At 36.5% G+C, this 22,341-nt stretch overlaps 2 protein-coding genes and 1 long non-coding RNA gene across 2 annotated transcripts in view; 1 reads left to right on the top strand and 2 right to left on the bottom strand.

The window, feature by feature from the left end:
* The window catches only part of LOC127850679 (uncharacterized), a 272,021-nt gene that overhangs the window by 187,588 nt on the left and 62,092 nt on the right, over positions 1-22,341 (top strand).
* Positions 3,578-5,810, bottom strand: LOC127850687 (uncharacterized; the record flags this gene model as incomplete). Its single annotated transcript, XM_052383948.1, has 2 exons — positions 3,578-4,786; positions 5,654-5,810. Coding segments are annotated over 2 exons (435 nt in total), but the record flags the coding sequence as incomplete, so codon positions are not given.
* LOC127850688 (uncharacterized) overlaps positions 13,975-22,341 on the bottom strand; it is an 8,814-nt gene continuing 447 nt past the window's right edge. Inside the window, exons 2-5 of the long non-coding RNA XR_008035407.1 lie at positions 17,472-18,060; positions 16,424-16,511; positions 16,026-16,217; positions 13,975-15,158 (exon numbers count right to left, since the gene is read on the bottom strand). This is a non-coding gene — a long non-coding RNA (uncharacterized LOC127850688). The remainder of the gene's footprint in view (positions 15,159-16,025; positions 16,218-16,423; positions 16,512-17,471; positions 18,061-22,341) is intronic.

Here is a 22,341-nt window from a genome sequence, read left to right on the forward strand (position 1 = left end):
CAACGACCGTTTACGTGTTTGTTTTCAATGGCTGTTTATGTGTTTGTTATCAATAACTATTTACGTGTTTGTTATCAACGACCGTTTACGTGTTTGCTATCAATGACCGTTTACGAGTTTGTTTTCAATGACCGTTTACTTGTTTGTTATCAATGAATGTTAACGTTTTGGTTATCATTGACTGTTTACGTGTTTGTTATCAAGTACCGTTTACGTGTTTGTTATCAATGACCGTTTACGTGTTTGTCATCAATGACCGTTTACGTGTTTGGCATCAATGACCGTTTACGTGTATGTTATCAATTACATTGAGTTCACTTTGCATATATAACAATAACGATTAAACGAAGGAAAATAATTATGTCGAAAACGACCTACCGATACCAGTTCCGGTATTGGCAATGTGCGCTCCGGGGTTATATGTCCCGATGTCGCCACAACCTTCTGTGAATGAGAAAACTGAGTACTTTTAAACCTCGCAACGCGTTGATAAACAAATAATGAAAGTTGTATCAATAGTTGTTGTAGTACAGAATTAGTCACTTAGTTACAGGAACAACAGCAACTTAATTTATATAATAAATTAATACTAATGGAAGTTTAAGTAAAAATGATGATGACCATCATCATCATCATCATCATCATCATCATCATCATCATCATCATCATCATCATCATCATCATCATCATCATCATCATCATCATCATCATCATCATCATCATCATCATCATCATCATCATCATCATCATCATCATCATCATCATCATCATCATCATCATCATCATCATAATCATCACAGTTATTTGTTTTTAAATTCAAATAAAAACAATTTACATTGAATACAAGCTATTCCTAATTAAAGAAGCAGTAGTAGTAGAAGTAGTAGTAGTAGTTGTTGTTTTTGATATTTCATGTAAAAGTAGTTCTTTTTGTTGCTGTTGTTGTTGTTCTAAAAGAAAATTTATTTGCTGATGATGTCGTCGGTGTTTTTCAAGATGATGGAAGTGGTACCGATACAGTTACTATATTAATGTCATTATTAAGGTGGTGTTGTTGATGATGATGATGAAATTTGACGTCACAATATCAATTTATACTTATTACATGCACATAAAATTGTCGTCAGAATGAAAACACTACCGAAAAACCTTCTTCTTTCCAAAACCTGCATGTTTAGGTTCTTTGAACTTGTTTACAAATCCTTTAAGTCCCTCCCCCCTTATAATATGTGTTCCCTTAAAGTCTTATTACTCTATCGAATGTTCCTTTGCTCGTGAAATAATTCCATTTGATGGAAACGTTATTTATCAATTGATAAAAGTTATGCAATTAAAAGTCCTGTATCTTTCTTGGTATAAAGCTCGTTTACTTCTTTACTATATTGCAACGCATGTAGCAAATCAGTTTATAACATTAGACGTCGATGACTTAAAACATTAGACGTAGATGATTTAAAAAAATAAACGTAGATGCGTATTTGCGAAATAAAATGTAACTGTTTACTAATACGTTATTTAATGTTGAACGTTCAAATTATTACAACTTATACAGCGGTGCATTTTAATCATATTAGAATTTAATTAAAATCAATCAATAAGAAAAGCCCACATCACTCTATCATCCATTAACTTGATAATTTCTCCTTTTTTACGTTTGACGCACGTCTTTAAACCTTTCATTTAAAGATCGCTCATATTTCATAGAATAAAACCTGATTCATTTTCAAATAGATGCTGTATACAAGCAATGTGGAGCCTTCTTACACTCAAAGTGAAAATCAATAACTGCAATAGAAAGTGTATTAATGGTCAAACTTATTATGATAATCTCTGATCCATTCAAAAGAAGTAGCATCAATGCATGTTTATAATTGACACGACCAGACATGAAAATCATCGTAAACATTAAACATAAACAACCATTCATCAATGCTGTGAACAGATGGTTTAAATACGTAGACAGTCATAAATTGTGTTTACCTATTTTAATTACTTATGTGATCAATGAAATAAAATAAAATTGAATTAAATTAAATATGTTAATATGCTTTATACACTCATACATATGGACTGTGCTCCGTGAAAAAGCGGTTTAATGCATGTGCGTAAAGTGCCGTCCCAGATTAGCCTGTGCTGTTCGCATAGGCTTATCATTGACGACACTTTCCGCAAAATTTTGACTTTTGCTAAGAAGAGACTTTCTTGAAACGAAAATATCATGAAAGCGAAATGTCGTCCCTGATTAGCCTATGCGGACTGCACAGTCTGTTCTGGGACAACACTTTACGCACATGCATTGATCCCCGTGTTCACAGAGCACGGCTCATCAAACCGAACGTGTCACAGTTTTGTTTGTTTGTTTGTTTGTTTGTTGTTAGATTTTTCACTGATTTCTCTGTTTTCCACGATATGCATTCACGTCAAGGCGCTCACTTTACCAACTCTCACTTACCTTGGTTTGTTGGTTTAGCAGTTCTAACTGAACATACATTGGCCAGAAGCAACGGCCTTGGCGTTTAAAGATCGCTGTGTCGCAAAGGATATTGTGTCCGCCTAGCGATCGGGAGGTCACGGGTTTGATCCCCACTGTTTGAGCGTTGTTAAGTTCTCACCCATAGACAGCAAGTACTGGCTAGGCCCAGGCAACGGACTCAAGAGCGTTTCATATAAGCCTAAGACTTTCTATGCGATCGAGCTAAAAACATGGTTTTAAACTAAAAGCTGCCTTATTTCAATGAGAGGCATGGGGAGGATAGCCGAAGAAAGGTTTGAATAACCAGCCCGCGCAATAGTAATGTGACCAGAGACCGGACCGAGGAACCGACTCGCGACTCTCATATTTGGTGCCAAGCACTCTACAAACTGCGCTAACCCGTCTTAGTAGGGACGAAACTTTCTCCCGGGGGTTGGTTCTCGGGAAATTCTTCCCATACCTCCAAATCAAGTAGGACATCAGTGCAGTTAGAACTGGTAAACCAGCTTACCAAGGGAAATTAGTCGCGTGTGTTTTTCTTCCTGTCTGTGTTCGTCCGTCCGTACGATATGTAGCAAGTAGGGTACAATAATCATGTTACAATAATTCAATGTTCGAAGGGCAGGGGTCATAATTTTCGAACAAGTTTTAACGAAGCCTGATGCAGAATTGCACATGCGCATTTTTTTCATATAATGTAAAGTGCATGCATGTATTATTGGTGTACCTTAAATAGTGTAGGAGTTATAATCGGCAATCGGCAAATTGTTTGTCTACGGACACACAGACGGTCAGACAGACAGACAGGAAGACGGACGGGCAAGGACAGGAAGTAAAACAGACATAAACACACACGAATATTGCGAATCCAGCATACCCTTATACTTTGTCTTGACTAAATCGATGGTTTTAATTAAATGTATAAGTATCCATCATAAGCCTGCAGCTTTGAACATTTTGAAATAGTTTACACAACTAAAGATAGACTTCAGGTGATCATAACATGCAACGTAGACGCTGTTTCGTGTGATTTGAAATAAAAACAAGAACAAGCTTTTGTACCAATTCAGTTTTGTTTATTTAATATAAATATAAGCTTTTGTTATTTTAATTTTAAACGTAAATAAAATATGAATTCATCGTAACAACTTTTGTATTACATAAAACATATTCAAAGATATTTACATGTTATTTTATGTTACATATATACAAATATTTACATATACAACATGTTGAATTATATATTCAAATATTAACATATTTAGCAACCATTAATAATAATAACAAAGGCAAAACTTTGAACATTATGCGATAACAAGAATAATAAGAGCAGCGTTTTAGGAAAACTGGGTTTAATGCATGTTCACATGCTTTTCAGGGACGACAGTGTCCGCTTTTATGGTATTCTTCGTTTAAAGAAAGTCTCTTCTTAGCGAGAATCCAGTTTGGGCGGAACATGTCGTCCCGGATAAGCCTGTGACTTAAGATCTACCATAATTAACAAGCGTACAAGCGAACACGTGTAAATATCGCTCGTCATCGATGTATTATATTAAATAGTTACGTATAACACACGAACTGTTTTATCAATACTTGTCATACATTCAAAAATGTGTGAATAGCATAACTTATACATCGATACCGCATTATTTGCATTTGTTCACACCAAAAATGTACGCTTTACAATTAAAACATTCACAGAAGACAAACATGATGATTTTGGTACAAAATAAGTCGAATGAACAATATTACATTCAATACGGAAGCACACTGGAGATTTTCTCCCACAAAATCTAAACACATGTGTAATTGTATAAATCCGTCCAGACCTCGACGTCATTAGATAGAAGGTCCAAATCAACGAAACGTATTTGTAACATCGTCACAACTAACGCATGCGTTTGTTCATTTCGTTGTCACAGACGAACAATTGATGCTTATTCCATAGGGTATGCGAGCTTATTCCGGATGCGACATCTGGATGCGTGCGCATTTTTTCGACGAGAGCCGGAAACGGCCAAATGTGATCACGAGATTACATGACGCTGCATCTATCCTGGAGGTCACTAGTTCTTTTATTGTCGGGACGTCGCCCGTTCCAGACGCCGACGTTACGTGCTTCCGTCATTATAAACTCCTCGACGTCAATGCCGTAAAAAACTTCGATTTCGTCGAGGCTCATGCGCGACGCGCCGTTGCTAGGCATGGTCTCCTTTGTTACGGCAGTCCGCGCATGCGCGCTGAGTGCCGCAGCGTCCAGTGAGCCTCCGAGGTAGTCCCGGGTGGCCAGCTCTAGGTTGCATTCCGGGAGAGCTGAAATGAAGACAAAAACTCTTTGCTTACAAAATATACATTATTTTATGAAGTCACTGTATACACCATGCGAAATTTGTATTACTATATTAAGTTTAATTAATCAGTAAGATATTGCATGTTTCGGTGGGTTGTGTCTCATGAGTTGGTTGTGCGACAATCCCGCTGTCACAATCATAAACTATTATATTTATTATATATATGTACCTTATTATGGCCAAAAGCAACGTAACAAGCCATCAATCAAACAATGTATTAATAACTCGATACAAAAAGAGGAATGTTGTAGAACAGCGCAAACACATAGCGTCATTCTGTTTTTCGATAGTTCAAACCAATGCATACGGAAAATGATTTATCATCGTCAAACAAACGGGAAACCTGTCTATTTTTTCTATACTTTATTTGCACCAATGTTTGAATGTGAGTATATGGTGATAAATAATTTATGCCAACACGTATCTAAGGATATGGGCCGTGCTCTGTGAAAAAGGGGTTTAATGCATGTGCGTAAAGTGTCGTCTCAGATTAGCCTTTGCAGTCCGCACAGGCTTATCAGGGACAACACTTTCCGCTTTTATGACATTTTTTTGTTTCACGAAAGTCTCTTCTTAGCAAAAATCAAGTTTTAACGGAAGTTTCTTCCCTGGTTAGCCTGTGCGAACTGCCCAGGCTAATCTGGGACCCACAAACATAATCCCCATTTTCGCAGAGCGCGGCTCATATATAATTAACACCACAGCGTACCTGTGGATACGTTATTAACACAACTATGTATCTATTGATATGTTGCCAACATGTAACTTTAGATATGCAAATAAGGACAACACCTTAATATGTGTATATGTAAATATTTCCAGCACGTACCTCGGATGTGATTCAGCAGATGAAATGTTGGAATGACAGACTGCGGGTCCAACATGTGCAATTTCACGAACAGTGTGTTCATCGCCGTGTTGTATTCCTTTCTGTCACATGACCGCGGACTATTTTTGCACCCATCCCATCGTCCAAGAGGGCTCCGTCATGCGCTCAATAATACGCTCCGCCCACTCCGGCCTGAAAGTAGTCGTTCGTTTTTTTTATAAATTCCCACATGGTCGACAACACGGTAAACATTCGAGGCATATTTCTTGCTTTTCCAACATAAAAAATCCACGAAATTTCGTGTCCATGAAAAAGTTGTAGTTTGTTTAACCACGAAATTTCTTGCCAACGAATTTAAATAATTAAACATGTTTTAAAAAGACAGAGAACAAGCTTACCCATCATCGTCAATGAAGTCTTGCAAACTGATGTTCGTCCGTGCGTCTCTCACTACGGACGGGTACAGAGCGCAGTACATGGAGAACCCTGGAGAAAACAACAACAACAAATAACAAGTCCGGTCGGACTTTCGAGGTTTCAACAGTAGTAATATTACGGCGTTCAGCTCACTCTTTTCCTCGATTACCTGGTTTTCCAATGCTAAAATACTTAGTGATGCCAGTAAGGCTCGATTGGTCATTTTCGGCTCGGGCACTACTTACATATTCCCCGGGTATTCTTAAGTATACTTACATGTACCCCGGGTACGGTAAATATACTAAAAGGTTCCCCGGAAAATTAACGCTAAATCGGTCGTTCAGGGCTATTTTGTTGTACTTAATTATATTCACATTGTTGTCAATTTTCTGTTAAATGGCCTCTTTATAACCGAAACTCATACTCAAAAAGTATGTTGATTCAGTTTTTTTTAAAAGAGAAGTTTGTTTAAGATAATCGGTAGCGCGTTTTACGACATCGGATTTCGGGCGGGAATACAACTTGGGTACAGTCTATTATCGACCGGGTACGATTGAGTATATTTACCGTACCCGGTGTATATGTAAGTATACTTATGAGTACCCGGGTTACATGCAAGAAGTACCCGCGCCCACAATGACCAATCTAGCGCTAGTAAGCGATAACTACCCTGCGTGAATCAAGGGAAGGAGCAGAACATAGAAAGGTAATCGACCACATAACTATTTATTGTGTATATTGAAATTTAATCGGTTTATCGTTCTCCTGTGTTTTTTGCGAATTACACAAGCTATAATATAGAGAACTTAATAAATATTCAATGATCAAATCAGTGCAAAATAAAGTTAAATATTAAAGTTATGTTTTACTTTTTAATTTAATTTTTCTTTAGACTCAAAATGAAATTGAGGGTCAACGATATCCGGCCTAAGGTTTGTGAATGACGTCATTTTTAAGTGCTTGGTCACTTCTTATATTTATTATGCAGATACTTCTTTGTTAATAACCAATGGCATAAAGCAATATTTACCCAATTTCTTCTAATGTACGATAGTATACAGTTCAGTCAGCACACTTTCCAAGTTATTCTTTTCGATCATACAGTAAAACTTGTACGGATCCTATCCTTTTGAAATGGCCTCGCAAATGACTGCAACCGCCAGGCTGTGAATCGGAAATCCCCGTAAATCTTCGTCGGTTATTCGGGGATCTTTCGTCGCTTCCGGAAAAAATACTTCGTGAACACTTGGGTGTAGTTTTATGCAGTTCAGCAACAGATCACGTGACTCTTGCGTCACTAAATCGACGCCATTTTTAAATGGCGTCAATTATTGCAAAACGTCTAAAGTCAATCCATTATGTTTTGGTTTACTTGGTCCGGAAAATAGTTTGAAACCTTTATCTTCATTTCTCTTCTTAATAACTGGACGTTTTACTGTCTTAAAAGAGGACACTCTTTGTACTTCAACATTCAACCTGTTTGTGCTTTTCTCCACTCTGGAGTTACTTGCTTTTGACACTTTTGTAACCTCAGACAATGAAGTTACTCGCAAATAAGTAGTCTTTACTTTCGTGTTCTTGAATGTCGTTGCATTATATCTTGAGAAAATTGTAGATGTCTGAAAGATAAGGAACGCTTATAGTAGTATTCCAATAATGTATTTGAAGAATGCGGATAAATATAATTTTATTCAATTTAAGTGAACACAGCAAAATATAGTAATAGAGTAAATTGTCCATGACATTGCGCTTTGAAAGCAATAAGTTTACAAAAATATTTAATTTTATTATATTATCATTGGCAATATAACACTAAATGAACAATATATGCTATTAATATACCGTGCTGCCATTTCAAACATGTTGACATTATTTTTAATTTTCAAAGAGGCGTGCCTGACCCATGTGATATAATAAATGTGGGTCATATAGAATCAGTCGACATATGTCGCCTTCGTAGATCATGTGACGACGATATTAAACTAACCTCTGTTGCAGTTATAGTACAATTGTTATTGCTATATATCCATAGTTGTGGCAAAGCTATATGCATCCTATTGTTAATTCGTTATTGTTTCTCATATTGCACTCGTAGTTCCGACATTCGTGCCGGAGGGTCTTATCATCAAATGCGTTAAGATAGCAGATATGCCCTTCTTCAAAGGGTGAACGTTGTTTGATATTGTCCGCAACATATAAAACCATTCTAAGAATTTGTGGAATGTGTCTAATTGTAAATACATTGTAACACCGTTATTTCGAAGTCGATGCGTTGGAATTAAATCACGAATGCGGAGCACGAGTGCTTTGATAACACGAATCTATACTCCTTACTGTCGGTTATTCGACAACAAGCCATCATATAAAAATATTATTCATATTCTAACACGATTCGGATTGATTTGGTTCAAGCTTTTGGACGTGAAGTATAATTTCCAATACTCTGCCCCTCTTAGTACAAAGTTCAATATTTAGTGACGTCATTGAATTGTACAAACATATGACGTCGTTTTCATTCATAAATATTTTGCAAATTACATCACTTTCATTGAGAACAACACTAATAAAAACTAAATGAACACACGTGTATTAATTCTTTTAAAAAGCTGACATGCTATAAATGTTTTCTTAATTACGTTTCTTAAAAAAAACATTCTTTGCAGGCGTGGTCAAGCCACTTATCACTAAATATACAATTTGTTGTTTCATTACATTTATATACATGCTACATTTATTGCATTTCTTTTATAGCGGGATTTAGCACGTGCATTTTACTGCAATGTTTTCTTTATTTATTCGGAACTATTTTCGAAACATAAAACTCCGCCCACAATTTATTGCAGAATAACCCACACTTGATTTCCTTCTATGTCTATAGAAAACAAGTCGCGTGCGGTGTTAGAATCAATATCAGTAGATATTGGCGCCGAATTAATGGGTGCGTTCGGTGAGGTCCTAGCTTAGTCGTGACCGATCTGCATCGTTCGTAGTACAGTCGCAGAAGATTCTTACACATCGTAGTGAAGTCGCGACCCTATTTGCAAGACTTCAACCGAACCCCACGATTCGTCGTAAATCAATCGTACCAGTGTCGTAACTGAATCGTAGACTGTCACGAGTCTTCCCGATTCAATAAATGTGATAAATCGTAGCGAATCTTGGGCTTGTTTTCGTGGTGGAATAGGGCCAAAAGACAGTCAACTGGTAACACTATTCACTTTTTACCGCGATAGCAGCACTAACATTCGCGGTAGGGCAGACCATCGGATACAATGTTTTCTATGTACCGGAAGTGTATGAAGTGAATGGTGTTCATTTATTCACACACATATGAACTGTTTTATATAAATATAACAATCTTAAATCAAAAACGGCCATGAACATGGAGTGATGTCACACATACCACCCTATGACGTCATCGATTTCAACCTCTACTGTACCCGTCGACAAAGGAGTGTTTAGTCCGACGGCGGCTGAAAATAAGCGAATTTGTACATTTAAAATACAAAATAAAGAACGACAAACTATAAAGTAAATCATGTGGAAGTTCTTTATTTATTTTTATGTTATTGCTGAGAATTTGTTCATTGTAAATACATTATTAGGACCGGAAAATTATTAATAAAATCATGTTAAAGTTCTTCGTTCTCTTCTGACAAACACTCAATATACATGTCTGATGTTCAATATTTTGCCGTGCCGTTTATCAGAATATCGGTGACTAAAATTGTGGCAACTGATTGTTTTAATTTATAACGAACATTTGTTAGGCATAGGTGTATAACAGTGTACTTGTTCTATTCGTGAAAAAAATCAAAGTAAAACAAAATAATCGAAACGCCGAATGTCATTATTCCCTCTTTAATTTCAGTGTAAAGATATGCGGATTTTTTTAATAACCTTCCGAGAATTAGCTTGTACTTTTGTGTGGAACTTGTTAAATAAAATCAAGTTAAGTTTGTCTGATCTCCGTTACCTGTAAATGTTTGTTGCGCAATAAGTTCGTAACTTGATGTCGATGTCGGCCGCCATAGATGCATCGTGACGTCCCAAATTGACGTCACAAAGAATTTCCAGTTGTTGAGCGTTCCGCAGCAAGGCGACTTGGAAGACCCAATAAAAAATGTCAGCCCTAAAAGTGGAAAGTGTTCAGATAAAAATTATGTGTTAATTTACGTGTTTGTAATCAATAACCGTTTACGTGTTTGTTATCAACGACCGTTTACGTGTTTGCTATCAATGACTGTTCACGTGTTTGTTATCAATGACTGTTTACGTGTTTGTATCAATGGCCGTTTACGTGTTTGCTATCAATGGCCGTTTACGTGTTTGCTATCAACGACCGTTTTACGTGTTTGTTTTCAATGGCTGTTTATGTGTTTGTTATCAATAACTATTTACGTGTTTGTTATCAACGACCGTTTACGTGTTTGCTATCAATGACCGTTTACGAGTTTGTTTTCAATGACCGTTTACTTGTTTGTTATCAATGAATGTTAACGTTTTGGTTATCATTTTACGTGTTTGTTATCAAGTACCGTTTACGTGTTTGTTATCAATGACCGTTTACGTGTTTGTCATCAATGACCGTTTACGTGTTTGGCATCAATGGACCGTTTACGTGTATGTTATCAATTACATTGAGTTCACTTTGCATATATAACAATAACGGTTTAACGAAGGAAAATAATTATGTCGAAAACGACCTACCGATACCAGTTCCGGTATTGGCAATGTGCGCTCCGGGTTATATGTCCCGATGTCGCCACAACCTTCTGTGAATGAGAAAACTGAGTACTTTTAACCTCGCAACGCGTGTGATAAACAAATAATGAACGTTGTATCAATAGTTTGTTGTAGTACAGAATTAGTCACTTAGTTACAGGAACAACAGCAACTTAATTATATAATAAATTATACTAATGGAAGTTTAAGTAAAATGCTGATGACCATCATCATCATCATCATATCATCATCATCATCATCATCATCATCATCATCATCATCATCATCATCATCATCATCATCATCATCATCATCATCATCAATCATCATCATCATCATCATCAATCATCATCATCATCATCATCATAATCATCACAGTTATTTGTTTTTAAATTCAAATAAAAACAATTTACATTGAATACAAGCTATTCCTAATTAAAGAAGCAGTAGTAGTAGAAGTAGTAGTAGTAGTTGTTGTTTTTGATATTTCATGTAAAAGTAGTTCTTTTTGTTGCTGTTGTTGTTGTTCTAAAAGAAAATTTATTTGCTGATGATGTCGTCGGTGTTTTTCAAGATGATGGAAGTGGTACCGATACAGTTACTATATTAATGTCATTATTAAGGTGGTGTTGTTGATGATGATGATGAAATTTGACGTCACAATATCAATTTATACTTATTACATGCACATAAAATTGTCGTCAGAATGAAAACACTACCGAAAAACCTTCTTCTTTCCAAAACCTGCATGTTTAGGTTCTTTGAACTTGTTTACAAATCCTTTAAGTCCCTCCCCCCTTATAATATGTGTTCCCTTAAAGTCTTATTACTCTATCGAATGTTCCTTTGCTCGTGAAATAATTCCATTTGATGGAAACGTTATTTATCAATTGATAAAGTTATGCAATTAAAAGTCCTGTATCTTTCTTGGTATAAAGCTCGTTTACTTCTTTACTATATTGCAACGCATGTAGCAAATCAGTTTATAACATTAGACGTCGATGACTTAAAACATTAGACGTAGATGATTTAAAAAAATAAACGTAGATGCGTATTTGCGAAATAAAATGTAACTGTTTACTAATACGTTATTTAATGTTGAACGTTCAAATTATTACAACTTATACAGCGGTGCATTTTAATCATATTAGAATTTAATTAAAATCAATCAATAAGAAAAGCCCACATCACTCTATCATCCATTAACTTGATAATTTCTCCTTTTTTACGTTTGACGCACGTCTTTAAACCTTTCATTTAAAGATCGCTCATATTTCATAGAATAAAACCTGATTCATTTTCAAATAGATGCTGTATACAAGCAATGTGGAGCCTTCTTACACTCAAAGTGAAAATCAATAACTGCAATAGAAAGTGTATTAATGGTCAAACTTATTATGATAATCTCTGATCCATTCAAAAGAAGTAGCATCAATGCATGTTTATAATTGACACGACCAGACATGAAAATCATCGTAAACATTAAACATAAACAACCATTCATCAATGCTGTGAACAGATGGTTTAAATACGTAGACAGTCATAAATTGTGTTTACCTATTTTAATTACTTATGTGATCAATGAAATAAAATAAAATTGAATTAAATTAAATATGTTAATATGCTTTATACACTCATACATATGGACTGTGCTCCGTGAAAAAGCGGTTTAATGCATGTGCGTAAAGTGCCGTCCCAGATTAGCCTGTGCTGTTCGCATAGGCTTATCATTGACGACACTTTCCGCAAAATTTTGACTTTTGCTAAGAAGAGACTTTCTTGAAACGAAAATATCATGAAAGCGAAATGTCGTCCCTGATTAGCCTATGCGGACTGCACAGTCTGTTCTGGGACAACACTTTACGCACATGCATTGATCCCCGTGTTCACAGAGCACGGCTCATCAAACCGAACGTGTCACAGTTTTGTTTGTTTGTTTGTTTGTTTGTTGTTAGATTTTTCACTGATTTCTCTGTTTTCCACGATATGCATTCACGTCAAGGCGCTCACTTTACCAACTCTCACTTACCTTGGTTTGTTGGTTTAGCAGTTCTAACTGAACATACATTGGCCAGAAGCAACGGCCTTGGCGTTTAAAGATCGCTGTGTCGCAAAGGATATTGTGTCCGCCTAGCGATCGGGAGGTCACGGGTTTGATCCCCACTGTTTGAGCGTTGTTAAGTTCTCACCCATAGACAGCAAGTACTGGCTAGGCCCAGGCAACGGACTCAAGAGCGTTTCATATAAGCCTAAGACTTTCTATGCGATCGAGCTAAAAACATGGTTTTAAACTAAAAGCTGCCTTATTTCAATGAGAGGCATGGGGAGGATAGCCGAAGAAAGGTTTGAATAACCAGCCCGCGCAATAGTAATGTGACCAGAGACCGGACCGAGGAACCGACTCGCGACTCTCATATTTGGTGCCAAGCACTCTACAAACTGCGCTAACCCGTCTTAGTAGGGACGAAACTTTCTCCCGGGGGTTGGTTCTCGGGAAATTCTTCCCATACCTCCAAATCAAGTAGGACATCAGTGCAGTTAGAACTGGTAAACCAGCTTACCAAGGGAAATTAGTCGCGTATGTTTTTCTTCCTGTCTGTGTTCGTCCGTCCGTACGATATGTAGCAAGTAGGGTACAATAATCATGTTACAATAATTCAATGTTCGAAGGGCAGGGGTCATAATTTTCGAACAAGTTTTAACGAAGCCTGATGCAGAATTGCACATGCGCATTTTTTTCATATAATGTAAAGTGCATGCATGTATTATTGGTGTACCTTAAATAGTGTAGGAGTTATAATCGGCAATCGGCAAATTGTTTGTCTACGGACACACAGACGGTCAGACAGACAGACAGGAAGACGGACGGGCAAGGACAGGAAGTAAAACAGACATAAACACACACGAATATTGCGAATCCAGCATACCCTTATACTTTGTCTTGACTAAATCGATGGTTTTAATTAAATGTATAAGTATCCATCATAAGCCTGCAGCTTTGAACATTTTGAAATAGTTTACACAACTAAAGATAGACTTCAGGTGATCATAACATGCAACGTAGACGCTGTTTCGTGTGATTTGAAATAAAAACAAGAACAAGCTTTTGTACCAATTCAGTTTTGTTTATTTAATATAAATATAAGCTTTTGTTATTTTAATTTTAAACGTAAATAAAATATGAATTCATCGTAACAACTTTTGTATTACATAAAACATATTCAAAGATATTTACATGTTATTTTATGTTACATATATACAAATATTTACATATACAACATGTTGAATTATATATTCAAATATTAACATATTTAGCAACCATTAATAATAATAACAAAGGCAAAACTTTGAACATTATGCGATAACAAGAATAATAAGAGCAGCGTTTTAGGAAAACTGGGTTTAATGCATGTTCACATGCTTTTCAGGGACGACAGTGTCCGCTTTTATGGTATTCTTCGTTTAAAGAAAGTCTCTTCTTAGCGAGAATCCAGTTTGGGCGGAACATGTCGTCCCGGATAAGCCTGTGACTTAAGATCTACCATAATTAACAAGCGTACAAGCGAACACGTGTAAATATCGCTCGTCATCGATGTATTATATTAAATAGTTACGTATAACACACGAACTGTTTTATCAATACTTGTCATACATTCAAAAATGTGTGAATAGCATAACTTATACATCGATACCGCATTATTTGCATTTGTTCACACCAAAAATGTACGCTTTACAATTAAAACATTCACAGAAGACAAACATGATGATTTTGGTACAAAATAAGTCGAATGAACAATATTACATTCAATACGGAAGCACACTGGAGATTTTCTCCCACAAAATCTAAACACATGTGTAATTGTATAAATCCGTCCAGACCTCGACGTCATTAGATAGAAGGTCCAAATCAACGAAACGTATTTGTAACATCGTCACAACTAACGCATGCGTTTGTTCATTTCGTTGTCACAGACGAACAATTGATGCTTATTCCATAGGGTATGCGAGCTTATTCCGGATGCGACATCTGGATGCGTGCGCATTTTTTCGACGAGAGCCGGAAACGGCCAAATGTGATCACGAGATTACATGACGCTGCATCTATCCTGGAGGTCACTAGTTCTTTTATTGTCGGGACGTCGCCCGTTCCAGACGCCGACGTTACGTGCTTCCGTCATTATAAACTCCTCGACGTCAATGCCGTAAAAAACTTCGATTTCGTCGAGGCTCATGCGCGACGCGCCGTTGCTAGGCATGGTCTCCTTTGTTACGGCAGTCCGCGCATGCGCGCTGAGTGCCGCAGCGTCCAGTGAGCCTCCGAGGTAGTCCCGGGTGGCCAGCTCTAGGTTGCATTCCGGGAGAGCTGAAATGAAGACAAAAACTCTTTGCTTACAAAATATACATTATTTTATGAAGTCACTGTATACACCATGCGAAATTTGTATTACTATATTAAGTTTAATTAATCAGTAAGATATTGCATGTTTCGGTGGGTTGTGTCTCATGAGTTGGTTGTGCGACAATCCCGCTGTCACAATCATAAACTATTATATTTATTATATATATGTACCTTATTATGGCCAAAAGCAACGTAACAAGCCATCAATCAAACAATGTATTAATAACTCGATACAAAAAGAGGAATGTTGTAGAACAGCGCAAACACATAGCGTCATTCTGTTTTTCGATAGTTCAAACCAATGCATACGGAAAATGATTTATCATCGTCAAACAAACGGGAAACCTGTCTATTTTTTCTATACTTTATTTGCACCAATGTTTGAATGTGAGTATATGGTGATAAATAATTTATGCCAACACGTATCTAAGGATATGGGCCGTGCTCGGTGAAAAAGGGGTTTAATGCATGTGCGTAAAGTGTCGTCTCAGATTAGCCTTTGCAGTCCGCACAGGCTTATCAGGGACAACACTTTCCGCTTTTATGACATTTTTTTGTTTCACGAAAGTCTCTTCTTAGCAAAAATCAAGTTTTAACGGAAGTTTCTTCCCTGGTTAGCCTGTGCGAACTGCCCAGGCTAATCTGGGACCCACAAACATAATCCCCATTTTCGCAGAGCGCGGCTCATATATAATTAACACCACAGCGTACCTGTGGATACGTTATTAACACAACTATGTATCTATTGATATGTTGCCAACATGTAACTTTAGATATGCAAATAAGGACAACACCTTAATATGTGTATATGTAAATATTTCCAGCACGTACCTCGGATGTGATTCAGCAGATGAAATGTTGGAATGACAGACTGCGGGTCCAACATGTGCAATTTCACGAACAGTGTGTTCATCGCCGTGTTGTATTCCTTTCTGTCACATGACCGCGGACTATTTTTGCACCCATCCCATCGTCCAAGAGGGCTCCGTCATGCGCTCAATAATACGCTCCGCCCACTCCGGCCTGAAAGTAGTCGTTCGTTTTTTTTATAAATTCCCACATGGTCGACAACACGGTAAACATTCGAGGCATATTTCTTGCTTTTCCAACATAAAAAATCCACGAAATTTCGTGTCCATGAAAAAGTTGTAGTTTGTTTAACCACGAAATTTCTTGCCAACGAATTTAAATAATTAAACATGTTTTAAAAAGACAGAGAACAAGCTTACCCATCATCGTCAATGAAGTCTTGCAAACTGATGTTCGTCCGTGCGTCTCTCACTACGGACGGGTACAGAGCGCAGTACATGGAGAACCCTGGAGAAAACAACAACAACAAATAACAAGTCCGGTCGGACTTTCGAGGTTTCAACAGTAGTAATATTACGGCGTTCAGCTCACTCTTTTCCTCGATTACCTGGTTTTCCAATGCTAAAATACTTAGTGATGCCAGTAAGGCTCGATTGGTCATTTTCGGCTCGGGCACTACTTACATATTCCCCGGGTATTCTTAAGTATACTTACATGTACCCCGGGTACGGTAAATATACTAAAAGGTTCCCCGGAAAATTAACGCTAAATCGGTCGTTCAGGGCTATTTTGTTGTACTTAATTATATTCACATTGTTGTCAATTTTCTGTTAAATGGCCTCTTTATAACCGAAACTCATACTCAAAAAGTATGTTGATTCAGTTTTTTTAAAAGAGAAGTTTGTTTAAGATAATCGGTAGCGCGTTTTACGACATCGGATTTCGGGCGGGAATACAACTTGGGTACAGTCTATTATCGACCGGGTACGATTGAGTATATTTACCGTACCCGGTGTATATGTAAGTATACTTATGAGTACCCGGGTTACATGCAAGAAGTACCCGCGCCCACAATGACCAATCTAGCGCTAGTAAGCGATAACTACCCTGCGTGAATCAAGGGAAGGAGCAGAACATAGAAAGGTAATCGACCACATAACTATTTATTGTGTATATTGAAATTTAATCGGTTTATCGTTCTCCTGTGTTTTTTGCGAATTACACAAGCTATAATATAGAGAACTTAATAAATATTCAATGATCAAATCAGTGCAAAATAAAGTTAAATATTAAAGTTATGTTTTACTTTTTAATTTAATTTTTCTTTAGACTCAAAATGAAATTGAGGGTCAACGATATCCGGCCTAAGGTTTGTGAATGACGTCATTTTTAAGTGCTTGGTCACTTCTTATATTTATTATGCAGATACTTCTTTGTTAATAACCAATGGCATAAAGCAATATTTACCCAATTTCTTCTAATGTACGATAGTATACAGTTCAGTCAGCACACTTTCCAAGTTATTCTTTTCGATCATACAGTAAAACTTGTACGGATCCTATCCTTTTGAAATGGCCTCGCAAATGACTGCAACCGCCAGGCTGTGAATCGGAAATCCCCGTAAATCTTCGTCGGTTATTCGGGGATCTTTCGTCGCTTCCGGAAAAAATACTTCGTGAACACTTGGGTGTAGTTTTATGCAGTTCAGCAACAGATCACGTGACTCTTGCGTCACTAAATCGACGCCATTTTTAAATGGCGTCAATTATTGCAAAACGTCTAAAGTCAATCCATTATGTTTTGGTTTACTTGGTCCGGAAAATAGTTTGAAACCTTTATCTTCATTTCTCTTCTTAATAACTGGACGTTTTACTGTCTTAAAAGAGGACACTCTTTGTACTTCAACATTCAACCTGTTTGTGCTTTTCTCCACTCTGGAGTTACTTGCTTTTGACACTTTTGTAACCTCAGACAATGAAGTTACTCGCAAATAAGTAGTCTTTACTTTCGTGTTCTTGAATGTCGTTGCATTATATCTTGAGAAAATTGTAGATGTCTGAAAGATAAGGAACGCTTATAGTAGTATTCCAATAATGTATTTGAAGAATGCGGATAAATATAATTTTATTCAATTTAAGTGAACACAGCAAAATATAGTAATAGAGTAAATTGTCCATGACATTGCGCTTTGAAAGCAATAAGTTTACAAAAATATTTAGTTTTATTATATTATCATTGGCAATATAACACTAAATGAACAATATATGCTATTAATATACCGTGCTGCCATTTCAAACATGTTGACATTATTTTTAATTTTCAAAGAGGCGTGCCTGACCCATGTGATATAATAAATGTGGGTCATATAGAATCAGTCGACATATGTCGCCTTCGTAGATCATGTGACGACGATATTAAACTAACCTCTGTTGCAGTTATAGTACAATTGTTATTGCTATATATCCATAGTTGTGGCAAAGCTATATGCATCCTATTGTTAATTCGTTATTGTTTCTCATATTGCACTCGTAGTTCCGACATTCGTGCCGGAGGGTCTTATCATCAAATGCGTTAAGATAGCAGATATGCCCTTCTTCAAAGGGTGAACGTTGTTTGATATTGTCCGCAACATATAAAACCATTCTAAGAATTTGTGGAATGTGTCTAATTGTAAATACATTGTAACACCGTTATTTCGAAGTCGTCGGGACCATTTAAAAAAACTTCGGATTAACGATAATTCGAAATAAACATTTGACAGAAGATTTCTTTGATTCTGTAAAAATAAAACATTGTGGAATTCGCATGGTTCGATTACACGCTGCTATTAATACTTGTTTTACTTAAAAACTTAAACTAGTCAGAAAGCATAAGATTTCTACTTGTAACAAACGGAGGAATACAACGATTCTTTTCTCCTTTTTATTTTTCTCTAATTACAAAACATATAAAATATCATAATTATTAAGTTGTTTTAAATGGTTTACCACGTACCCATGTGAGTGCTTCAGGGCCCTCTGGCTAAAAATGTTTTAACTTTGTTAAGGTTATTAAAACATTTAATTGTAAAAATCAGAAAAAAATCTATAGACAAGCCTTAAGTAATAATAAAACCTTTTACGCCATGTTTTAGACACGCCATCCATCGTAAATGAAAATTGAACAAACAGATACAACTAATCGTTATTCACCAACGTAAAACACGTGTTGTTTTATGTTAAGTTGAATGACAAAATGAATAATGGTAAACAAGTTGGTGGGGAATTTGTAATGCTTACATCCGTAAATATGCATTGACGAAAGCTTGTCCTAACTTGTTGTTTTTTTAAATCATATTTCAATCGTCAACAGAGCGTCGTTTGTTGTGTAAAGTGCATTTGGGTGGATTGCATTTGCATGTAAACAGCTCGAACAGGATACAATTTATTTTGTTTATTAACTGAAATCAAACATCAAAAGGTGTGTCATTGGAAAAGAGCCAAGCAGTATTCATATACATATGTATAGCCACAACTGTGCATCATATTTCAAACGTTTCATGTCAAACTGATTTATACACGCAGTGAATTTTCGATAAAGGTAAGCTTATTTTATATTGTTGTTATAAGAGCTGTTTGCTATTACGGCAGTGTGACTGAAACTGCACCGACGTGACGTTTAAGATTGTATTATAACTGCCGATCCGGATATCCTCCCGGGTTGGGTACCGGGCCCTTCTCCATATTGCTCGACATTTGGTTTGGAAAATAGTTACGTGGTTGACTTGTTTGTATCAGACATTTTGTAATGATTTTTGTTAAAACGGTAGAGTTTATAAATGATGCATTTCATTTGACCACATTTACTCAGACCTAACGTGACACGTTTGTTTGTTACTAAAGAATGCAAAACTACGTAAATAGTAATTATCGGCTTTTGACGACATAATAAAATTAACACGCTACGCGCAGACGACAAAGGTGTGAAATTACGCTCAGTGTTTTGCAGTAATGACTTCGGATAAAAGACTGATAATCAGATGCGAATTATAGTGTTGGGACCGACAGAATCACTTCGAATTAACGATTTCTTCGGTTTAATGAAGTTCGGGTTAACAATGAAATTTTACATAAAACAAAGAAGAACCAAAATCGGGGCCTGAAAAATACTTCGAAATAACGGTGACTTCGGATTATCGGTGTTCGAAATAACGGTGTTGAAGTGTAGTTTTATTGCATTGTTGAGTGCCGGCATGGAAATATCTGACATAGCTGTTCATTCAATAAAGGAAACTTTTCACAGATTGTGGCATGATTTATGGTTGTCATTAAATGCTGCTTTTTTGACGATGCTGGAACAGCAGCGTCCAAGGTTTGATAACCAGTAAAAAAATCGTCACAATGGCGACCTATGTAAAAGACCGAGCCAGTCCGATTGAGATAACTCGATTTTTCAGTTACTTCCCTTGGCATTCGCCACTGCGTAGGAGATTGCTCGTTGATTTTCATTGATAACATTCTCCTAGCAGAGTTGACGTTCGTGTTGATAAAGGTAAATATTAATAGAACAGCATATCCTGGGGAAACAGATTCAGTAAGTGTATCAGAACGTTAATTTCAAATTAGTAATTTTACATCCATTTTATTTTTATGGACCAATGAAACAACTACATGTATATATTTTCTCTATTTTGTTTGATATTTGTTCTCGATTTAGTAAATAAATTGCGAATAAAAACATGTAAAATTAACTTTTTACGTGATCACAAAACTAAAGAATGCGAACGATTTCGAACCTGAATTTGTAAACGCTGCACTGCTATGATATATATAGATAAAACAACATGTCCCTGCGTAATTGTCCGTCCCGCTAGCGCAGTGGTTAGGACGTTCGCCTTTTCACCTTTACGACACCGGTTCGATTACCGCTCCCGGCGCAATGTTATATTTTGTATGTTTTGTGGTCACCATTCCTGACAGTTGTTTTTTTCCGGAAAATCTCACCCCCGCAGCATTTGACCATATAAAAAATTAAAAAGTATTTCAGTACAAAACAAATAGCTGGAAATTGCAGCTATCATTCAAAATTCGTCCCAACTGTCGTCGATCTAATCTTATTAGGTTGGAGTGCTGGACACATTCCGGGCCCCAACATTATGCAGCCTCAGCGCGGAGGTAACTCATTACTTGGAAAAACACAAATACACACACTGGGTGCAGCCTAGGCGCGTATAGACTCAAACAAAGCAACAAACTCAAGTGCGGGCACAATCATTTAAAATTTAAATATTGAATACGATATTCTTACAGAAATTACACAACCACCTAAGTGTACATACCATGTTTGATATTTCGTTCGATTGTTAGATTTCAGCATATACATGTATAAGGTCATTTCGCTATTAGTTAACTTATCCATATGTTCGTGGGCGAACTCGGATAGTCAAGTGCTCATACGAGTGAGCTCACATGGTCCGGCTATGTGCTCATACCTACTTTCGAGAATCATCATGAATGTATTGCCATACTTAATGAACAAGAATGTGACCCGCCTCCCAGTTCGCTCAATGGGTCAAGTTACCCACGGGTACTACTTACCCGTACCCCTAAACTTTTTTTCGTACCAAAAATGTTTCGTACGCAAATTTTTTTCGTACCCACAATTTTCGTACCCAAATTTTGTATCGTACCCAAATGTTCGTATCAACATACACAATTGTGGTGATATAGATAAACTTAAATTGATGTTTTATATCAATCCTCTTCAAAAGCATCGTCACACCAGTACTGCCAGTACTTTGATTAATAAATAGCTTAAGTACAAACAAGAATAAAATTAAAGAAAGAACAAAGGTAACCCACAACTGGGCTCAAACCATTGACCCTTGGTGTAAAAGTCTAGCGCTTTAACCACTCGGCCATCCTTCCTAACATAGTCTTTGACGTAGTAAATACTACATACTAGTATAAGCAATCCTTGTTATATCACAATATCTAACGATATCAACAGAACTCTCCAAATTATTCAATCGTTTCGCATTTGTAACGCTTGATTTTTTTTCAGTTTTTTTTTTCATCGTCAAGAGATGCATATAAAGGATTTTTCAGATCACGGTAAATGTCAATATTACTGTTTCCTCGCAAATATTATGACTACAACAAAAAAATGCAAATCTTATACATATTTTTTTTAGTTTGTCAATTTACCAAAAAATAGGAACCAGGAAATTAATGAATCTTTTTTTATTTTTATTACTTTCATGCATTACTTCATTGTTTGTTTAAAATAGATAAACGTATAGTTTTTTTATTTATGTATTTAATTTATAATTCAGTAATCGCTTAATATTTTAACAAAA

This window comes from Dreissena polymorpha, chromosome 11 (genome assembly GCF_020536995.1).
Source record: "Dreissena polymorpha isolate Duluth1 chromosome 11, UMN_Dpol_1.0, whole genome shotgun sequence".
NCBI classification, from domain to species: Eukaryota; Metazoa; Mollusca; class Bivalvia; order Myida; family Dreissenidae; genus Dreissena; species Dreissena polymorpha.